The 21,115-nt window shown below is 42.2% G+C and overlaps 2 protein-coding genes across 2 annotated transcripts in view; both read left to right on the forward strand.

Annotated features, from left to right (window-relative positions):
- The window catches only part of DCAF7 (DDB1 and CUL4 associated factor 7), a 53,912-nt gene extending 43,573 nt beyond the window's left edge, over positions 1 to 10,339 (forward strand). Inside the window, exon 8 of the transcript XR_009182516.2 lies at positions 8,429 to 10,339. The gene's annotated coding sequence lies outside the window, so the exon portion shown is untranslated. The remainder of the gene's footprint in view (positions 1 to 8,428) is intronic.
- Positions 10,340 to 14,342: 4,003 nt separating this feature from the next.
- TACO1 (translational activator of cytochrome c oxidase I) lies at positions 14,343 to 20,852 on the forward strand. Its single transcript, XM_004456802.4, is given in 6 exon segments — positions 14,343 to 14,781; positions 17,922 to 18,028; positions 19,355 to 19,482; positions 20,012 to 20,055; positions 20,058 to 20,188; positions 20,521 to 20,852. Coding segments are annotated over 6 exon segments (861 nt in total). The 5' UTR covers positions 14,343 to 14,531; the 3' UTR covers positions 20,722 to 20,852.
- The last annotated feature ends 263 nt before the right edge of the window (positions 20,853 to 21,115 follow it).

Genomic DNA, 21,115 nt, shown 5'->3' on the forward strand with positions numbered 1-21,115 from the left:
CTATTGCCGACACAGTTACACTGGTTCCATCTATTCAATACCTCTTTCCCCCTCCCCTTAGGGCCCACAGTGACAGTCAGTCTTCATTGCTTGAAGGGCCATGTTCAGAGATACTTGCAACGGTGTTGAGGACTTGACATGCTGAACTGCCCTAATGCACTGGGAGCCACCATTTCTCTTGAGAGATACAATTCCCTCTATTTGAGGGCATCAGTCCTCCCCAGGATGTGGGTATACCTTCACTCTCATTATATGGGTCTCTATCCAATGATATAATCCACTATGGCAAAATGAGCATTCACAAATTCTCTAGGAGCCTGTCCTGTGTCAGATTATCCCCTTTAAGCATCTTAAACAGGTAACATTCCTTATTATATTTTTGAAAAGTTTTTCTCAGCATTATACTCTCAACCAAATACCTGACAATCTCCTATTTTTGTATGTTGCCCCACCCTCTCCCCAATTTCTTGGGCAATATTGCCCATCCTCCCATCCCTAGCCCCCCTCAAGCCCGCAAAGCCCCACCCAAAGGTAACCCTATGCCCCCATTTTATCTCTTCCTTGTACAAATACTTACCTCCAGCTTATCATAGATTTCACCCATGTAGGTGTCGGCTTGCATCATTCCTCTAGCCCCCAATTTCCTGTAAACCTATCATCCAGTTTCTAGCTCTCTGAGGCAGCTTGGTTTATTTATTTCGTATCATTGAGGTCATGTAGTATTTCTCCTTCAATGCCTGGGTTGCTTCACTCAACATAAGGTTCTCAAGATTCATCCATGTTATCACGTGTGTTTGTAGTGTATTTGTTCTTAAAGCCGAGTAGTATTCCATTGTATATATATACCACATTTTATTTAGCCATTCATCTGTTGATGGGCATTTGGGTTGATTCCAACTTTTGGCAATAGTGAACAATGCTGCTATAAACATTGGTGTGCATATATCGGTTTGTGTCCTTGTTTTCAGTTCTATTGGGTATATACCCAACAGTGGAATTGCTGGGTCATATGGCATATCTATGGCTAGTTTTTTGAGAAACCGCCAAACTGTTCTCCAGAATGGCTGGATCCTTCTGCATTCCACCAGCAGTGGATGAGTGTTCCCATTCCTCCACATCCTCTCCAGCATTTGTAGTCTTCTGTTTTTTTCATAGCTGCCAATCTTACGGGAGTAAGATGGTATCTCATTGTAGTTTTGCATTTCCCTGATAGCTAAAGATTTGGAGCATTTTTTTCATGTGCTTTTTAGCCATTTGTATTTCTTCTTTGGAAAAGTGTCTGTTTAAATCTTTTTCCCATTTTTTAAATGGGTTGTTTATCTTTTCATTTTCAAGATATAGCAGTTCTTTATATATGCAGGTTATAAGTCTCCTATCCGATGTATGGGTACCAAATATTTTCTCCCATTGTGTAGGCTCTCTTTTCACTTTCTTGACAAACTCCTTTGAGGTGCAGAAGGCTTTAATTTTGAGGAAGTCCCATTTATCTATTTGTTCTTTTGCTGCTCATGCTTTTGGTGTGAAGTTCATGAAGCCATTTCCTATTACAAGGTCTTGTATATGCTTCCCTACACTGCTTTCCAAAGTCTTTATGGTCTTGGCTCTTATATTTAGGTCTTTGATCCACTTGAGTTGATTTTTGTATAAGGTGTGAGATGGTAATCCTCTTTCATTCTTTTACATATGAATATCCAGTTCTCCAGGCACCATTTGTTGAATAGGCCATTCTCTCCCAGTTGAGAGGGTTTGGTGGCTTTATCGAATATTATATGACTATATATATGAGGATCTATATCAGAACTCTCAGTTCGGTTCCATTGGTCTGTATGTCTCTCCATGTGCCAATACCATGCTGTTTTCACTACTGTAGTTTGTAGTATGTTTTGAAGTCAGGTAGTGTGATTCCTCCAATTTCGTTTTTCTTTTTCAATATGTCTTTGGCTATTTGGGGCCTCTTTCCTTTCCAAATACATTTCATAGCTAGTTTTTCTAGTTCTTTAAAGAATGCTGTGTTGATTTTTATTGGGATTGCATTGAATGTGTAGATCAGTTTTGGTAGGATAGACATCTTAATAATATTTAGTTTTCCTATCCATGAACAGGGAATATTCTTCCATTTAATTAGGTCTTCTTTGATTTCCTTGAACAGTCTTGTATAGTTCTCTGTGTATAAGTTTTTTACATCTTTAGTTAAATTTATTCCTAGGTATTTGATTTTTTTATTTACTATTGTAAATGGTATTTGTTTCTTGATTTCCTCCTGAGCTTGCTCATTATTGGTGTACAGAAATGCTACTGATTTTTGTGCATTGATCTTATAACCTGTGACTTTACTAAACCATTTATGAGTTCTAGAAGCTTTGTTGAAGACCTCTCAGGGTTTTCTATGTGTAGGGTCATGTCATCTGCAAATAATGAAATTTTGACTTCTTTCTTTCCAATTTGAATGCCTTTTATATCTGGTTCTTGCCTCAGTGTTTGAGCAAGCGCTTCTAAGACAATGTTAAATAGAAGAGGTGACAGTGGGCATCCTTGTCTTGTTCCTGATCTTAGAGGGAAGGATTTTAGGATTTCACCATTGTAAATGATGTTGGCTGTGGATTTTTCATATATACTCTTTATCATGTTCAAAACATTTCCTTGTATTCCAATCTTTTGCAGTGTTTTTATCAAGAAAGGGTGCTGTATTTTGTCAAATGCTTTTTCTGCATTTATAGATATAATCATGTGATTTTGTTCCTTCAATCTGTTTATATGGTGTATTACATTGATTGATTTTCTTATGTTGAACCATCCTTGCATACCCAGAATGAATCCCACTTGGTCATGGTGTATAACTCGTTTAATGTGTTGTTGAATACGGTTAGCAAGTATTTTATTGAGGATTTTTGCATCTAGGTTCATTAGAGAAATTGGTCTGTAATTTTCCTTTCTTGTGGTGTCTTCGTTTGGCTTTGGTACTAGGGTAATATTGGCATCATTGAATGAGTTTGGTAATGTTCCTTCTGTTTCTATTTTTTGGAAGAGTTTCAGCAAGATCAACATTAGTTCTTTCTGGAATGTTTTGTAGAATTCACCTGTGAAGCCGCCTGGCCCTGGGCTCTTCTTAGTTGGGAGATTTTTAATGACTGATTCTATCTCTTTACTTGTGATTGGTTTGTTGAGATCATCAATTTCTTCTTTCATCAGCATAGGCTGCTTATGTGTTTCTAGGAATTTGTCCATTTCCTCTGAATTGTCATTTTTGTTGGAATATAGTTTTTCAAAGTATCCTCTTATGATAATCTTTATTTCTGTGGGGTCAGTGGTGATATCTCCTTTCTCATTTCTTATTTTGTGTATTTGCATCTTCTCTCTTTTTTTCTTTGTTAGTCTCACTAAGGGTTTGTCAATTTTATTGATCTTTTCAAAGAACCAGCTCTTGGTTTTGTTTATCTTTTCAAGTGCTTTCTTATTTTCTATTTCATTTAGTTCTGCTCTTATCTTTATTATTTCTTTCTTTCTTCTTCCTGTGGAATTACTTTGTTGTTTTTTTTACTAATTCCTCCAAATTTGCAGTTCTTCAATTTTTGCTCTTTCTTCTTTTTTGATGTATGAATTTATGGCTATAAATTTCCCTCTCAGTACTGCTTTTGCTGCATCCCATAAGTTTTGGTATGTTCTATTATCATTTTCATTAGTTTCAAGGTAGTTATTAATTTCTTTTGAGATTTCCTCTTTGACCCACTGTTTTTCTAAGAGCGTGCTGTTTAATTTCCATATCTTGGTGTGAAATCTGGCCCTCTGGACCTTGCAGATTTCCAGCTTCATTCCACTGTGGTCAGAGATATTATTTTATATGAATTCATTCTTTCTGAATTCATTGAGCCTTTCTTTGTGGCCTAGCATATGGTCTATCTTGGAGAATGATCCATGTGCACTTGAGAAAAATGTATATCCTGCTGTATTTGGGTGTAATGATCTGTATATGTCTATTAGATCCAGCTCCTCTAATATACTGTTCAAAGTTTTTGTTTCTTTATTGATTCTCTTTTGAGATGTTCTGTCCAAAGTTGATAGTGGTGTATTAAAATCTCCCACTATAATTGTAGAGGCATCTATTCTTTCACTTAGTTTTTCCGGTGTTTGCCTCACATATTTGGAGGCGCCCTTGTTAGGAGCACAAATATTTATGATTGTTCATTCTTCTTGAGAGATTGTCCCTTTCACTAATATGTAGTATCCTTCTTTGTCTCTCTCAGTTGTTTCGCATTTAAAGTATATTTTGTCTGATATTAATATAGCTACTCCTGCCTTTTTTTTTTGGTTATTGTTTGCTTGTAAGATTGTTTTCCAACCATTCACTTTCAACCTCCATGAATCCCTAGGTCTAAGATGTGTTTCTTGTAGACAGCATATAGATGGGTCATATTTCCTTATCCAATCTCCCAGTCTGAATCTTTTGATAGGTGAGTTTAATCCATTGACATTCAGTGTTATTACGTTCAAGGAATTATTTATGTTAGCCATATTTTGTTTGGACTTGTGTTTGTCATATTTTGTTTTTTTTTTTCCCTTCTCTTTTTGTCTTTTTTGTTGCTCTTACACTCTCCTCCAACTCTGCCTCTCCTGTTTTTTCCTTTCTTCCTGCAGAACTCCCTTTAGTATTTCCTGAAGGGCAGGGTTCTTGTTGGCATCCTCTTTCAATTTTTGTTTATCTGTAAATATTTTGAACTCTCTTCTCCATCATTTTTGAATGCTAGTTTAGCTGGGTAGAGTATTCTTGGTTGGAAATTTTTTTCTTTTAGTACCTTGACTATATCATACCACTGCCTTCTTGTCTCCATGGTTTCAGATGAGAAATCAGCACTTAATCTTATGGAGCCTCCCTTGTATGTGATGGTTTTCTTTTCTCTTGCTGCTTTTAGAATTTTCTCTTTGTCTTGAGCATTGGATAATTTGACAAGTATATGTCTTGGGGTGGGCCTGTTGGGATTTATGGTGTTTGGGGTGCATTGTACTTCCTGGACATATACATCCATCTCTCTCAGTAGATTTGGGAAGTTTTCAGCCATTATTTCCTCCAACACCCCTACGGTCCCCTTTCCCTTCTCTTCTCTTTCTGGGATGCCTATAATACGTATGTTTGTGCGTTTTGCATTGTCATTCAGGTCCCTAAGTCCTAGTTGGATTTTTTTTTTCTTTTTATCGATCAGTTCCACTATCTGTTTGATTTCAGATGTACTGTCTTCCACGTCGCTAATTCTCTCCTCTGCCTCTTTTAATCTGCTGCTATTTGCTGAGAGCATATTTTTGATTTCTTGAACTGTGGTGTTCATCCCCATCTTATCTGTTATCTTTTTGCATATGTCTGCAATTTCCTCTCCAACTGTTTTCTTCATATTGTTAATCTCTTCCTTTACTTCATTAAGTTGGTCTCTAATATATGTTTTGAGATCTTTAATTACTTGTCCAATGTTCTGCTCCCCTTCCTGGTTTTTAGTTTGTTCATCGGATTCAGCCATGTTTTCCTGATTATTGGTTTGGTTTGTAGTTTTTTGTTGCTGTCTGATCATCATTTTATCTAGATGGCTTTAATCAGTTCCTTAGCTTCTTTGTCTAGTCTTGGGGATTAATTAGTTGTTGTTCTTGCATAAGTGTTATGTCTTCTGTTTGTCACTTTGTTCTTCTTACTCTATTTTCTTGTTTCTGGCTAAGTTCACTTTGAAGGAAAATATTAGGGCCAGGGAAAGCAAAATGAGTAAGAAAAGAAAATGTATAAAGTAGTATTGGTAATAAATGTTAACAGAGCAACAATGTGAGATCTGGGAGAATGGATATTAGACTCACGTAAGTTGTGTACAGTTATAGCAGTAAGTAGAGCACCTATAATGAGACAGTCAACTGAATATGGGGAGGAATATAGTATGAATTAAAAAGCCAGTATTTTCATGAGAGAGGGAAAGAGAAAAGGAAGATAATAATATCAAGAGTGGATAAAAGACAGAAAACAGAACAAAGGTATTAGAAATTAAAAGTCAGACAATTTGGGGGCCAAAGAAAGGGAGGTGGAATGTAAGAGAAACAGTAGATGATGGAGGATAGCAAGATGTGGGGGAAAGGGGATAGTGTAGGTGGCCAAAATCAATACATACAGAAAAGAGGAAATGGAGGATGAGGAAACACAGCAAATGTGAAGTGTTCCCTGCAGCACCTATTATATAAAGAAAATAAAATAAAATAAGAAGAAAAAGAGAGAAAAGAAAACAAAAGAGAAGAAAAAAAGGGGGTGGGCAAAGAAAAGGGAGAGAAACAAGCAAGAAAAAGAAAAGGAGAAAAAAAACCTAAATAAATAAAAAAGGACCTTGGGGGATAAAACAGGAGAAAAGACCAGGAGACAATGCAATATTAGCAACCAAGACAAAGAAAAAAAGAAAAAACAAACGCCGAGGGCTAGGGTAATCAAGGACCTCAGATGGACCTCAGGGCACGGTGGATTCAGGGATGGGAAATCTGTGATATTGCAGACTCAAAGTGTGTGAGTCTCTGGAACGTGGGCCACCAGGGTTTAGGGGACACAGACCTGGGAACCACGCATCCGGTTAACAGGGGGCCTGGGAGCACCGCAGCGCAACACAGCCTTCAGGGATCCCTGCAGCTGGGCGCCAGCCCTAGGGGGAGGGGTCCCGCCCACAACCTCTGACCTCTGTGTCAGAAACCCAAAATTCACCTCTCACAAGAATCTCTTCTGTCACTGTCTCACCAAATTGACATCCAGACACCTCCTGCCCTGCAAGGCCCCAAAACCGCCTGCTGGGGGCGCTGCTGCACTACAAAGAGTTCAGGGACCACTGTGGACAGGCTGCCAGCCCTAGGGGGAAGGGTTCCGCCTAGAACTTCTGACCTCCATGTCAGAAACCGAAAGTTCCACCTCTTGCAAGAATCTCTTCCGTCACTGTCTCACCAAATCAACATCCAGACACTTCCTGCCCTGCAAGCTCCCGAAACAGCCCGCTCAGGGTTTGGGAACACTCCACACCTCACAAAATATTTAGACATTAATCCTTTGTGAGATTTTGGAAAATTTACATAAATGGAAGACATGCTAAAAATTGCATCCAGAAGGGTGGGCAATGAAGGCAGTGCCTCTGAGAGGGGGAGTGGGGATGAGACAGAGAGTCAGTTCACCTATTATGATAGTCAAGGTGAGAGTAGAGATGGAGAGAATAAGAAAATTAAAGAGATTAAGGAGATGGAATAATCAGGATTTGGAAATCTGTTGGCTGTGAAGAGTGATAGAGAAATGAAAACTCCCAAACGTCTTGGGTTTTGACAGTGGGCTCTAATGGCTTACTAGGAATTTCCAAGTCCAAGCCAGTTTCTCAGACCTATGTCTCAACATGATAGGATGTGGAAGGAGTTCCTGTCCCCACTGCTATTCAAATGCTGAAGTCCCAGATAAAATACCTACCCCCCCAACCACTTATTTTTATTCTTTGCTCATGTTGGGCCATTTTAAGGGACACAGAAATAAGTAACTGTGATTGTTCAGTATTGAGTAAGTGCCTGTCATTGTGTTGAGGATTTGGAGCTGGGGCTGACAGGTCTGGGAAGAGAAACATGTACTCTTGAAGAGCTTAAGTTTTATGTGGCAAAATTAGCACCTGGTAGCTCTGTTATGGAAAATATATAACTCCTGTTCTCTGATTTTTAAGGGGAAAGGGGTGATTAAGACTTACTATATTTCATCCAGATATGTAGGCTTTGTCATGTTAAGTCTCAAAAAAACTTAATTTTTTTGCTTTTGCAAAGTCCTTTGGAGGTGGGTCGGCCCTTCTCCATCTTAGTAGCTATGTCATCCAGAACATGTGGCCTCCAAAGTTGCTTTGGAGGGGAAGAGATGTTTTTAAGGGTAGGCCCGGAATGGCTTACTCACTTCTGCCCATATCTGCCAAACTTAATCACATTCCCAACCTAACTGCAAGGAAGGTCTTTCCGTGTGCACAGGAAGAGGAAATTAAGTGGTGATTAAATAGTACTGTCTCTGCCACACCAGCAAATTAACCAAGTAATAACTAATGTTATCTCATTCATTGAGAGTCGGTGGTAGACAACACGAATTGAAACCTAATGATTCCTTCAGCCAGTCTTTAGCTCTCAAGCCTTATTGTTGGTTTTTAAAGTGATTTTGATGATCCTGACAACCAGACCTCAAGAAGTGGTTCAGTCATCTGAATCAACCTTGAGAAAGTAAATTTTACCTAAAACTAAGAAAGTAGAAAAATTTCCCTACCATTCATCCCAGACAGACACAAATAAAACCAGCTTCAGAGTTAACCAGAAACAGTGTTTCTCCCAAGGACACACTGCAGCATAGGCGTCAAACAACCCCCTTCTCAATGACTACTTTTTAAAATAAACTCATTTCGATAATTTTTTTTTCTTTTAGAGGTACTACGTATTGAACCCAGGACCTCATACATGGGAAACAGGTACTCAACCACTGAGCTATACCCACTCCCCTAGAGAATTTTGTTCTCTAAAATCGTAGACTGTCAGAAAGTTTGCTGTTTGACATATCAGTAAGAATGAAGCATCACATTCTGCTTGGGGAATCTAAGTCATTTTGACAGAGAAACAGCCTTAATTTTCACCCAGATATAGGGCTTCAGAAAAAAGGTTTTTAAAGAAGATTTTATTGCTCATACATGAGTATACATAAGCAAAAGTGTATAGTAAAAGTTGTGAATGTACAAAACAAACATACATATCATACAGGGCTCTCATAAATCACCCCTCCATCAGTACCTTACATTATTGTAAAACTTTTGTTATAAACTATGAAAGAGCATTGCCAAAATATTACTATTAACTATAGCCCATATCTTACATTTGGTGTATTTTTCCCCTAACCACACCCGCCCCCTGATTATTAACACCCTGCATTAGTATTACACATTTGTTATATAGTTCATGAGAGAATGTTTTCACATTTGTCCTGTTAACCACAATCCATCTTCCACCACTGAATTCCCTGTGTTATACACAGATAAAAGTTTTTTTAACACAACATTCCACACATTTACCTTTGTTATTTCCAAAGAAACTAAACTGTGGGTCCACTTTGCAGTCCAGTGCTGAGGTTGATCCCATTTCACACAGCTCTGTGTTCCTTTGAGCCTATCAAAATGTTTCATTTAAATTTCACTTAACATCCACCTTTCCCCCAATTCCTATAACTATCTTTTCCTTTGGTTAGACATCCCACCATTCATTCCCCTTTGTTTGGTAAGACATCCCTTCAGTTCATTCCTCTTGTTGCAGGGAGCCAATAAGTTCGACATTGTTTTCCCCTGTGAGCTTAAGCTAATTGGGTTAGGAAAATCTCAAATCTTATTTTGGCCTCTGCATTCATTTGCACTTACAAATTCCATTAACTTGCCTCTTGCTATTCAAAGTAACATTTATATTAAACTATGATTTTTAAATTGTAAAAAATAATACTATATATGAATGGCTAGTAAGCTCATGAAAAGATGCTCAACCCGGGAAGCAGATTTGGCCCAACGGATAGGGCGACCACCTGCCACATGGGAGGTCCAAGGTTCAAACCCCGGGCCTCCTGACCTGTGTGATGAGCTGGCCCACATGCAGTGCTGATGCGTGCAAGGAGTGCTGTGCCACACAGGGGTGTCCCCCACGTAGGGGAGCCCCACGTGCAAGGAGTGCGCCCATAAGGAGAGCCGCCCAGTGCAAAAAAAGTGCAGCCTGCCCAGGAGTGGCGCCGCACACACGGAGAGCTGACGCAGCAAGATGACACAAGAAAAAGAGACACAGATTCCAGGTGCCGCTGACAAAAATACAGGCAGACACAACACACAGCAAATGGACACAGAAAGCAGACAACTGGGGGAGGGGGGAAAGGGAGGAAAGAGAGGGAAGGGGGGAAGGGGAGAGAAATAAATGTTTTAAATTTAAAAAAAAAGGTGCTCAACATTATTAGGCATTAGGGGAATGCAAATCAAAACCACAAAATACCGCTTCACACTCATTAGAATGGCAATAGCTACTATAAAAAAGATGAAAGTGTTGGCAAAGATGTGGAGAAACGGGAACCCTCAGACACTGCTGGTGGGAAAGTAAAATAGTGCAGCTTCTTTTGAAAACAGTCTGGCAGTTCCTCAAAAGGTTAAACCTAAAGTTATCATATGACCCAGCAATCCTACTGCTAAGAATATATACTGAAAAGAAATGAAACATAATACTTGTATATGACCAAATACTATTGATTGTACACTTTGGATGAATTGTATGGATTATTAATATGTATCAATAAAATTGATTTGTTTAAAAAAAAAGACTTGTATATGAGCATTCATAGCAGCATTATTCTTAATATCCAGAATGTAGAAACAACTCAAATATCCATGAACTGATTAATGGGTAAATGAAATGTGATATATCCATACAATGGGGGGTATTTGGCACCTAAAAAGGAATGAAATACTGATACATACTTGCAACATGAACGAACCTGGAAAACATACTGTCTTCCTTTGCCAAAGGGCTGCTGAGGCAAAGTACCAGAATTAGGTTGACTTCCCTAATGGGGATTTTATTTAGGATAAAAGCTTACAGCAAAAAAACCATCAGAGATGCTGCTGTTGATTCTGGGATCCTGCCAGTGGCAAAGGTGGCCACTGGTCCAGAATGTACTACCGGAGCTCAGCTGCAGGCAACCAGGCTTTGGGCTTGTCTCTTACTGGACCTCCTCTCTGTCTTGGCTGTCTGCTTTCCTCCTGAATTCAGCTGTGCACTATCAGGCGTATGACTCATCTCTTCAACCTTCAGCTACTCCATGGGTCCAGCCTCTCAGGGCACTCTTTCCATGCCTCTGTGCTGGTTCCAGATTCCAGTATCTCTCTCAGCCCTTGGAACGTCTCTGCTTTCCTGCTGTCCCCTCTCTCACATGGCAGGGTCATTATGGCGGCTTCCTTTCTCCATGTGTCTGTCTCTCTGTGTGTCTCTGTTTATATCAGCTCCAATAAGAGGGTGGAGACTCAACCTGAGTCACACCTCATTGATGTGGTCCATTAGTTCAAAATGAATTAGTTCAAAAACATAATCTCTTTTCAGAATTCATAAAAGAACTTCAAACTGCCACACATGCTAAGTGAAAAAAGTCAGCCCCAAAGGACGTCCTATTACATGACTCCATTCACATGAAATGTCCAGAATAGGCAAATTTCTAGACAGAAAGTAAATTGGTAATTGCCTATAGGGCTAGGAAGGGAATGGAAAGAGGAATGTCGGGAAACGGACTTGGTCCAGTGGTTAGGGCGTCCGTCTACCACATGGGAGGTCCGCTGTTCAAACCCTGGGCCTCCTTGACCCGTGTGGAGCTGGCCCACGCACAGTGCTGATGTGCGCAAGGAGTGCCCTGCCACGCAGGGGTGTCCCCCGCATAGGGGAGCCCCACGCGCAAGGAGTGCGCCCCATAAGGAGAGCTGCCCAGCGCGAAAGAAAGTGCAGCCTGCCCAGGAATGGCGCTGCCCACACTTCCTGTGCTGCTGACAACAACAGAAGCGGACAAAGAAACAAGACGCAGCAAATAGACACAGAGAACAGACAACTGGGGGAGGGGGGGGGATTAATTAAATAAATCTTTAAAAAAAAAAAGAAGAAAAAGGAATGTCTGCTAATGTGTATGAGGTTTCTTTTAGGGGTGATGGAAATGTAAAATTGATTATGATGATGTTTAGAGAACTCCGTGATTATACTAAAAACCAATGAATTGTACACTTTAAATGGGTGACTTGTATAGTATGTGAATTATATCTCAATAAAGCTATTATTTAAAAATAAATAAAAGAGCAGAGAGGGTGTAGCTCAGTGGTTGAGTGTCTGTTTTGCATGTACAAGGTTCTGGGTTCAATTTCTGGTACCTCCTAAGAAAAATAAAAGAACTGTGTTTGACACAGGAGGTACAGGCCCACTCTCAAATAATTTAGTATTGAATTTTTTATTTTTTTTAAATTTTGAATTCTTTTTTTTTTTACTTCTCTCCCCTTCCCTGCCTCCCCCCCTCCCCCAGTTGTCTGCTCTCTGTGTCCGTTCACTGTGTGTTCGTCTGTGTCCACTTGGATTCTTGTCAATGGCACAAGGAATCTGTGTCTCTTTTTGTTGCATCATCTTGCTTGCATCAACTCTCCATGTGTGCAGTGCCACTCCTGGGCAGGCTGCACTTTTTTCATGTTGGGCAGCTCTCCTTACGTGGTGCACTCCTTGTGCATGGGGCTTCCCTATGCAGGGGACACCCCTGTGTGGCAGGGCACTCCTTGCGTGCATCAGCCAACTCTTCACACAGGTCAGGAGACCCTGGGTTTGAACCCTGGACTTCCCATGTGGTAGGCGGACACTCTATCTATTGAGCCAAATCTGCTTCCCTAGTATTGAATTTAGTATCATTGTGGGGAGAGACAAATGTTTTGCTGTAATAAGGTAAGTTAAAGTAGAGGCATGCACAAAAGGTTATGTGAACACTGAGTAGGGCATCTGAGCCCAACTGGAAAACTTGGAGACATTTTCCTTTGGTGGGAAATGATGCCTGAGTTGAATCCTGAAGGAAGAACAAATGTTAACCAGGTAATATGGGGTGACAAACAGACTAGCAAAGATCCCCCATTTTTTATTAATACAGGGATTAGTAGAAGCACTAGGAGCAGTTTGCTCTTCCTAATCAGCAAAGTTCAAGGAGGGAATTTCCAGGCACATCACTAAGTAGCTTGGATAAATAGAAGGGAACAACTAATAAACAATTCATAAATAAATACCTACTAAAGCTAAAAATTTAAAGGACTAAGAAACCTTCCTGGAGGTGGTGACAGCTGAACTGGATCTCGAAACATGACAAACATTTCATTAGGGCGATAGTGAAGGACACTCCAAGCAGAGAACAGTTTATAACTTTTTTTAAAAAGATTTATTTACTTATTTCTCTCCCCTCCCCCAGTTGTTTGCTCTCTGTGTCCATTCACTGTGTTCTTCTGTGTCTGCTTGCATTCTTGTCAGCGGCACAGGGAACCTGTGTCTCTCTTTGTTGCATCATCATGCTGCATCAGCTCTCAGTGTGTGGCACTCTACTCCTGGGCAGGGTGTGCTTTTCCCACACCGGGCGGCTTTCCTTGCAGGGCACACTCCTTGTGCATAGGGCTCCCCTGGGGAGGGGGACACCCCTGCATGGCATGGCACGCCTTGGGCACATCAGCACTGCACGTGGGCCAGTTCACCAGACGGGTCAGGAGGCCTGGGGTTTGAACCTTAGACCTCCCATATGGTAGGGGGACGCTCTATCAGTTGAGCAAAATCTGCTTCCCTGTTCATAGCTTATATGAAGGCAGAGGTGAAAAAGAACAAGTAGTCAAGAGTACAGTGACCAGTTCCCTCAACTCGAGTGTAGTGTTACGACATGAGCCTGGAAAATGAGAAGGTCTAAGATTATAGATTTTTTATATAATAATAATAATATAAAATTTATGCTCCTGTACTTTGCCCGAAGGTCATTCTTCAGGTAAGAAAGCCCAAAGGAAAGGCAAGGAATTTACACTAAGCGGCGTGGACTTAATCTCACCAGCATGGGGCGCCACTGAAAAGTTTTTCAGCAACTGCCCTTTGTTTCTTCTTTACCTCTTGTTGGCTTCGTTTTTTACTTTGGGAAGAGGAGAAGGAAAATGGAGAAGGGAATGTACGTGGCTACAGAATGCTCTTCTAATTATCCCTCTCCCAACGGCTTGTGTCTCGTCCGAATCTGTCCCAAGCCGCCTCGTCTCTTGTATTTGGGGATTTATTCACTGACCACCGCAGCTGTTTACACAAGACTTTTTCACTTTAAAACTCCAAGGATGCATTTTGCGTTTTCAACATTTTATGTTGGTAAAGCAAGTAGCAGCATCCTTATTTATAGGCAGGGAAAAGGAAGTTCAGAGAGACTAGATGGTTTGGGCAAATTACATCTCTGGGCAGCGGTTTCTTTTACCTGTAAAATGAGGGGTTGAACTCCATATTCCTTTGCAACAACAATTATTTATCATTCCACACCTGCTCAAACTTGGAAAGCAATTTGGAAGCAAAACCAATATGAAGTGTATCTCTCCCACCTCACTAGGGGTAATGACGCCGGGGGGCTCCCCAGGCAAGCCAGAGGGATGGATGGAGCACGGGTCGCGCCTCCTGGAACCCTGCTCCGCGCAGGGGCTAGAGAGGAGCGAGTACCTTGCAGCGGCGGAACGGACTTTGCGCGCCGCGGGGATGTGTTTTTGGAACGGACGCAGGAAAGGAAGTGTGTTACTCCATCAAGGGCTCCCGTCCTCCAGCTGCCGCGGGAATGGCTCGGAGTGGGTCTGGGTCGGGTTTCCCGGGACGGACCTGAGCCTTTAAGTCTCTGGTGACAGGCGGAGGCGGCCGCGGATTCTGGGCCTGCTTTTGCAGGGGCGGGCGGGACGGGCTGACCTTGGCCGCTGTTATTTGCAGCTTGCAGCCCAGGGTCGAAACCGATGACGGTCTGGGTGGCCGCCAGCCTGGGCAGGGCTACGGCCCGCCACTTGCGGGCGCGATGCACGCCCTCACCCTGTAAGCTCCAGCCGGGCGGTAGCGCAGCTCTGGGCAGGACGCTGCACCTCACCGCGGCGGTCCCCGCCGGGCACAACAAGTGGTCCAAAGTCCGGCACGTCAAGGGTCCCAAGGACACCGAAAGGAGTCGCATCTTTTCCAAGCTCAGTTTGAACATCCGCCTGGCGGTTAAAGGTGAGAGGCTGCGGTTCACCTACCCCGAGTTGGGCGCTGGCTGCCGCTTCCCCATCCGGGGCTCGAGTCCGCGCTTGCCTCCTGGAGATGGGCCAGAGCCCACCCCGATCCCTGGCCCTTCATTCTCATTCCTGTCCCCTATTCCCATCGCTGCCGATTTATAAACCCTTAAAACACTTATCAACATTATGTGTTCCCATTCACCTTTCCAGATTTTTCGCATCAGTCAACTTGGTGCTGTTCTAAAGAAGACAGGACGATTAAAAGTGATTTCATTCTAGTCCGTAGCTGGTTACTTCACAGAAACAGACCCTGAGTGTCAGGTCAGATGTGTTATCTCTCCTGAAGAGAGAAACCAAGAAGTTCTGCTCTGAGAGCAGATGGGTATGGGCAAGGGCATTGAATAAAGCTATTAAGTACCTACCCAGTTTGCCTCATTAGGGTTTCCTGGGATGCATTTCCTTGAAAGATTTGCTACCATGTCTTTTCTCAGTTGTTAGTCACACTTAACAAGAGATTTTTTTTTGCATTTAGTGTCAGACACCTGTAGGAGTGGAGAAAAATTCTGTAAAAAGCATAGATTTTGGAGTCAATACTTGGTTTCTTTTTTTTTTTTTAATGTGAATGTATTATTTATTTAAAGCTTTCAATGCGTAAAATTTCAAATAAAATAATCTGTCTGATTCCTATAGTTTGAAAAAATAAAACATTTTTCTGTTCTCTTTTAGGAAAAACTAGCACACCTTAGCACACAGTAAGGTGTAGTGAAAATGTAATTACATTTAAAACAAATTTAAAGCACAAATGTATGTCTTTAAATAAAAAATTATAATATGCAATGGTTGGTAACAAAAAGCCAACAAGAATGAATTACAGACATTGACATTTTATCATGTTTGCATGCATAATAAAGGCAACAGAAAACAGTAAGTTTTAAATTTTACTAGAGATAAGTATAATCATATAAGTAGGAAGAACCCTCCCTTGTTTACTCTTAGCCCAATTTTTTCTATAATCAGTAATATGTTTTTTTACTTTTCAAAAATATCTGACAGCTGTCAATACAAATCTGAATTGTTTAAATATACTTTTCATTCTATGACACAATTTGGTACTGACGATGCATTTTTAAATCGAATAATTTAATGCCAAAATCCAAGTTGCTTCAATGTCTTCAACTACAAAAGACTTAAAAAAGAAAAAAAAAAAGAAGACAACTTAAAGCTAGAGCTGTACCATGTCCAGTGGTAGCATACAAATGGTATTGCCTCATGCTAGTCTGATATGTACTATTTGGGACTGCCATGGTAGCGATGTTAGGGGGTGTTCCATCTTCCTCAGATTTTTCTTCTTCAATTTTGGGAACACCAGGCACATCAGAGGAAAGTTCATTCAGTATTTTTCTATAAGAGGGTCCTCATGAAAGGATTTCTTTCTGTTTATAAGAATCAATTACACCTTCTGATTCTGCAGATTCATCTTTCTCTGTAAATGTTTCTACCTGAACAGTTTGTATTTATGGTGACTGAAATGGCTGTGGTGTCTGAATTACTCACTGGACATACACAGTTTGGCCCCAAGGTAACTGTAGTAAAGTTAAAGCTGGGAAACCTCTTCTGGAGCATGATCCAGCTATGGAAACCTGAGCTAAAGTAGGGATTGAATTTTGACCAGTCTGAGTCTGCATATGAGCAGGTTTTTTCTCTGCTGCAGAATATGTTACACTTCCATCCTGCTGGAATTCAGTTGTCTTAATGTATTTTTCCTGCCACAATTACTCATTATTAAGATATTTGTAACCAAAGCTTTGCTCCTTCCCCATTTTCTTCTTTATTTATTCTGCTGTGATGGATTTACATAGCAGACCTCATCACTGATTATGGGTTGGAGGAGGTGAGGATGCCAAGCCTGCCTCACTGCTTAGTTGTGGCACTGCCGCCCAGAAACCCAGTGCTGGCAGTGACCCCATGTAGCCCCCACATCAGCTCTGACGCGGCAGCCGCGTCCTCTTTGCCAAGCAGAGACCAAATGTCAAGGCTTGGTTTCCATCACTTATTAATTGTATGACCTTGGGCAAGTGCCTTAATCTTGCTGAGTTTCAGTTTTCTTATCTGTAAAACAGGAATAATGCCCACCTTGAGGTGGTTTCTGGCACATAGGGCATTTGGTAATGTTAATTTGCCTGTAGAACTCATGCCTGAAATTACTCTCTACTTACTTTTTATCTACATTTTTGATATTGACTTTGACAGACACTTTTGATGAGTGTTATATGGCAGACACTGGTAGAACAAGATGATGAAGTACAACCCCAGTCCTAAGAGACAGTGAACATATTCATGTATTCATATACATTCATTGTATTCACAATGTCCTGTGATCATTTCAGTAATAATGCACAAAGTAGTAGAGAGTTGGAGCAAGTAGTATTAATAAATCAAGGAGATGGTCCCATCTGCATCCCTCCCTCTCCATCTAACAGCAAAGTGTTGTTCACTGAAACCTAGCAGAAAGATATGCATCCCTAAAGACAGTGAATTGGAAACATCTTTTCCAAAATATTTCTCCTGCCTATCCCGTTCAAACACTGGAGGTGTTCTAAACTAACTGAGGGGCGGCGGACTTGGCCCAGTGGTTAGGGCGTCTGTCTACCACATGGGAGGTCCACGGTTCAAACCCGGGGCCTCCTTGACCCGCATGGAGCTGGCCCATGTGCAGTGCTGATGCGCACAAGGAGTGCCCTGCCACGCAGGGGTGTCCCCCGCGTAGGGGAGCCCCACGTGCAAGGAGTGCGCCCTGTAAGGAAAGCCGCCCAGCACGAAAGAAAGTGCAGCCTGCCTAAGAATGGCGCCACCCACATGGAGAGGTGACACAACAAGATGACGCAACAAAAAGAGCCAAAGATTCCCGCGTCGCTGACAACAGAAGTGGACAAAGAAACAAGACACAGCAAATAGACACAAAGAACAGACAACTGGGGGGGGGGGGGGGGCGGGAGAAGGGGAGATAAATAAATCTTTAAAAAAATAAATAAACTGAGCTTAGTGGTTACATGCCACTCTTTTGACTGAGGGGGCTGGAAATCCCTTTTTCCTTTATGCTCTAACAAGGTGTTATGCAGCATTGTTTTCTCTACACAGAGGGAGGCCCCAACCCGGACCTCAACAGCCACTTAGCCAGCATCTTAGAGGTATGTCGCAGTAAGCACATGCCCAAGTCGACGATTGAGGCAGCACTGAAAATGGAGGTATGTCCTCAGTTTGACGTTCTTGTTGGAAGGCTGCCAAATACTCCTTAAATTATCAGAGAGGAGGGTAGCAGTGTGGTTGGCACCCTCAACCCAGAGATTTCTGGGGGCTCTGTGTACTTGGGAACACAATCAGGAATAGGATGGATAGTCGATGTATAGAACCATATGGCCTAGGACTGCTCAACCCAGTTGTGAGGAAATGGGGGATAAAGAAGGGGCATGGTGTGTGGGAAGCCCTCATATTAGGTTAAGGAAGAGTTTTGTTTTCTTGTTAATATGTTAATGCCCTGAAGGAGAAAAGCAGGTGGAAAAGGAGAGGGTGTGGGCAACTGAGAGAGTGAGGGCAGGGATGTTGAGCCCAAATGAAGGGATACCGCCTCTGGACAAGTAAGAAGGAGCCTCAGGAAGTAATAATCATCTTAATAGCTAATAGTTATTAAATGCTTACTCTGGACCAAACATTTTTATAAGAACTCTATATGCATTATCTCACTGACTCCTCAAAACAACCCTCGTTGGAAACTGAGGCACAGGAAGATTAGATCACTTGTCCAAGGTCTTACAGAAAATGACAACTTGAAACCAGATAGACTTCAAAGCCTTTGCTTTAACCACTGTACATACTACCATTGTGTAGGCCCTGCTGCACAGAAGGTGGTAGACACAGAAAGAGGATTTTCCCCCCACCTGGTGGCCCTTTATTTCCTTTGTGAATGAGAAAAGGAAAAGTATTGGAGGCAAAAGGGCAGAGTGCTTGGAGAGAGGTGAAGATCCAGATGCATGGAGGAGGGATGAGTAGGTGTGGAGGATCCACATGAGATTGGTCACTAGAGTTTTTGACGGTTAGTTTGAATTTTGGTAACTTGCTTATTATCAGCAGCACTTATACTAAGGCCCAGGTGTGTAATGTTTCTGTAGCCCAGGGGCTGAAGCAGAGCAGATAGATGAGAGGATGGAGGTAGGCAGGATGGGGAGTAGGAGGGTGAATCTTGGTGAGGGGGACCTGGGGATAGATGTAGAATTTGGCTGGGGAGGTGAGGAAGCAAAACCAGGAGGTGGTTGGTTGATTGTTCAAGATCCAGGGAAACAGATTCTCTTCCAAGTAGGGGTAGAACTTTCAGTGACTTCACAAATTGGTTTCAAGGGTCTCCTTTCACGGGGTAGTGGTAAAAATAAAGACTTGAGTGCCCAGGCTCCAGCCAGCCTGAGAAGGGCCCAGAGAACTCATGTCAGGCTGTTGACTTTGTGGTGCCTACAGTTCTGGGCTAACGTGTGGGAAAGATTTGGGAAGTGGAAAAATGTACATGTGGTTTTTTATTGCAGAAGACCAAAGACATTTATTTGCTGTATGAGGGTCGAGGCCCTGGTGGCTGTTCTCTGCTCATTGAGGCATTATCTAACAGTGGTCCCAAGTGCCATTCGGACATCAGACGTATCTTGAACAAGAATGGGTAGGAGTATGTCTGGGGGGGTGGAAGGAAAATGGAGCCTTTAAATTGTAGTTCTGTGCAAGATAAGTACTTTTGTTCCCTGGTGGTGTTTTAAGTTTTAAGCATACTTTTTCCTTAGTAGAATCTAAATGGGATAATTTATTTTCCCTTTAATGGGTTTTGTATTAAGCAGAATTCAAAAGTCTTGCTCATCAGTTGTAGAAGGGAATCTTTGCCCCATTATCCCATATGTAGCCATATCATGATCTTAAAATGTACTACCAAGACTGGAGGCTTAATGGCACAAGGAAATGATGAACAAAGCCTTTGTAGCCTTCAAACTCCAATCGGGGCAGAAAACAGAGAGTGGGATATTTTTGTACTGTTCCCTCTTCAGAGGTAGCTTCATTTTCTCCTCCAGGAAGGGAGTTGCTCCATATTTGTGCATCCTCATGAGACTGGGTGGGAAAGCGACAGGGTTAAGATGCTTTGCTTTGTAGAGGCAGGGTGTGTAAAGACATTTGCTCTGACCCATTTCCCTTCCTGTCAGGGGAATGATGGCTGAAGGAGCTGGTTGTTCCTTTGATAAAAAGGGGTGGTCGCAGTTGGAGTGGAGGACAGAGAAAAGAAAGCTATGAACCTGGAGCGTGCCCTGGAGCTGGCAATCGAAGCAGGAGCTCAGGATGTCAAGGAAACCGAGGACAAAGAAGAAAAGAGCATTTTTAAAGTGAGTCCTAAGCCTTTGTGTTTGGTAAGCTTCCAGAGGGACCCAGTGGACACATTGAGGCACACCTTTCTTGGTTCCTTCCTTCCCATGCCCCTGGGTACAGATGAGACAGTGTCTACATACTGTATAAACATTTGTAAAGTAAGTACTGGATAAGGCCCATTCTGAGGACTATGAGAATGATTCAGGAAATTAAAAACCATGTCCCCTAAGCATAAAACCATCCTAAGCTTTTAACCTTAAGAACTTTGATCCAGTGATGCCTACAGTACTGACCAACTTTGTCTTGTTACCTCCTGGCTCCTCACCTTCTGGCTTTCTTTTATCCCTAGTTTATTTGTGATGCCTCTTCACTACATCAAGTGAGAAAGAGACTGGATTCCCTGGGTGTGAATTCTGTATCCTGCACGCTAGAGTACATCCCCAACACTAAGGTGCAACTGGCGGAACGTGACCTGGAACAGGCTGCCCAGCTCATCCAGGCTCTCTGTAACCACGAGGATGTGATCCAGGTCTATGACAACATTGAATGACCAGGCTGTGCCTACCCCTGGTTCCTTTCTGTGCAAGTTCATTCTGGAACATGGGCCTCTGTAGAGTCCTCTGAGACAGAAGCAGGTAGCCTGAGCAGGTTAGGAAGTCAAGGACAGGACCCATGGCCTTGATGCCAGAGGAATCCCCATTCCTCTGTGGGTCCTCGTCAGCTCTGCTAGGCCCTCCTGGATGAGTCCCTCGGGCCCCTAGATGCATGGTGGGGCCAGCCAGCAGGTCAGACCCTGGTCAGCAAGTTGGCCCTTGTGGGGATTGTAGATGCTTTGAGGGCCCATGTACTAGAAACTGCTTTTAAATAATAACAGCGATTGATCTTGGTTGTTGTGTTACTGTTGTTTGGCTCTTGAATTTTCCTAGGTTTGTGTCCAGCTTTTG

This window comes from Dasypus novemcinctus, chromosome 21, assembly GCF_030445035.2.
Source record: "Dasypus novemcinctus isolate mDasNov1 chromosome 21, mDasNov1.1.hap2, whole genome shotgun sequence".
In the NCBI taxonomy this organism is placed as follows: Eukaryota; Metazoa; Chordata; class Mammalia; order Cingulata; family Dasypodidae; genus Dasypus; species Dasypus novemcinctus.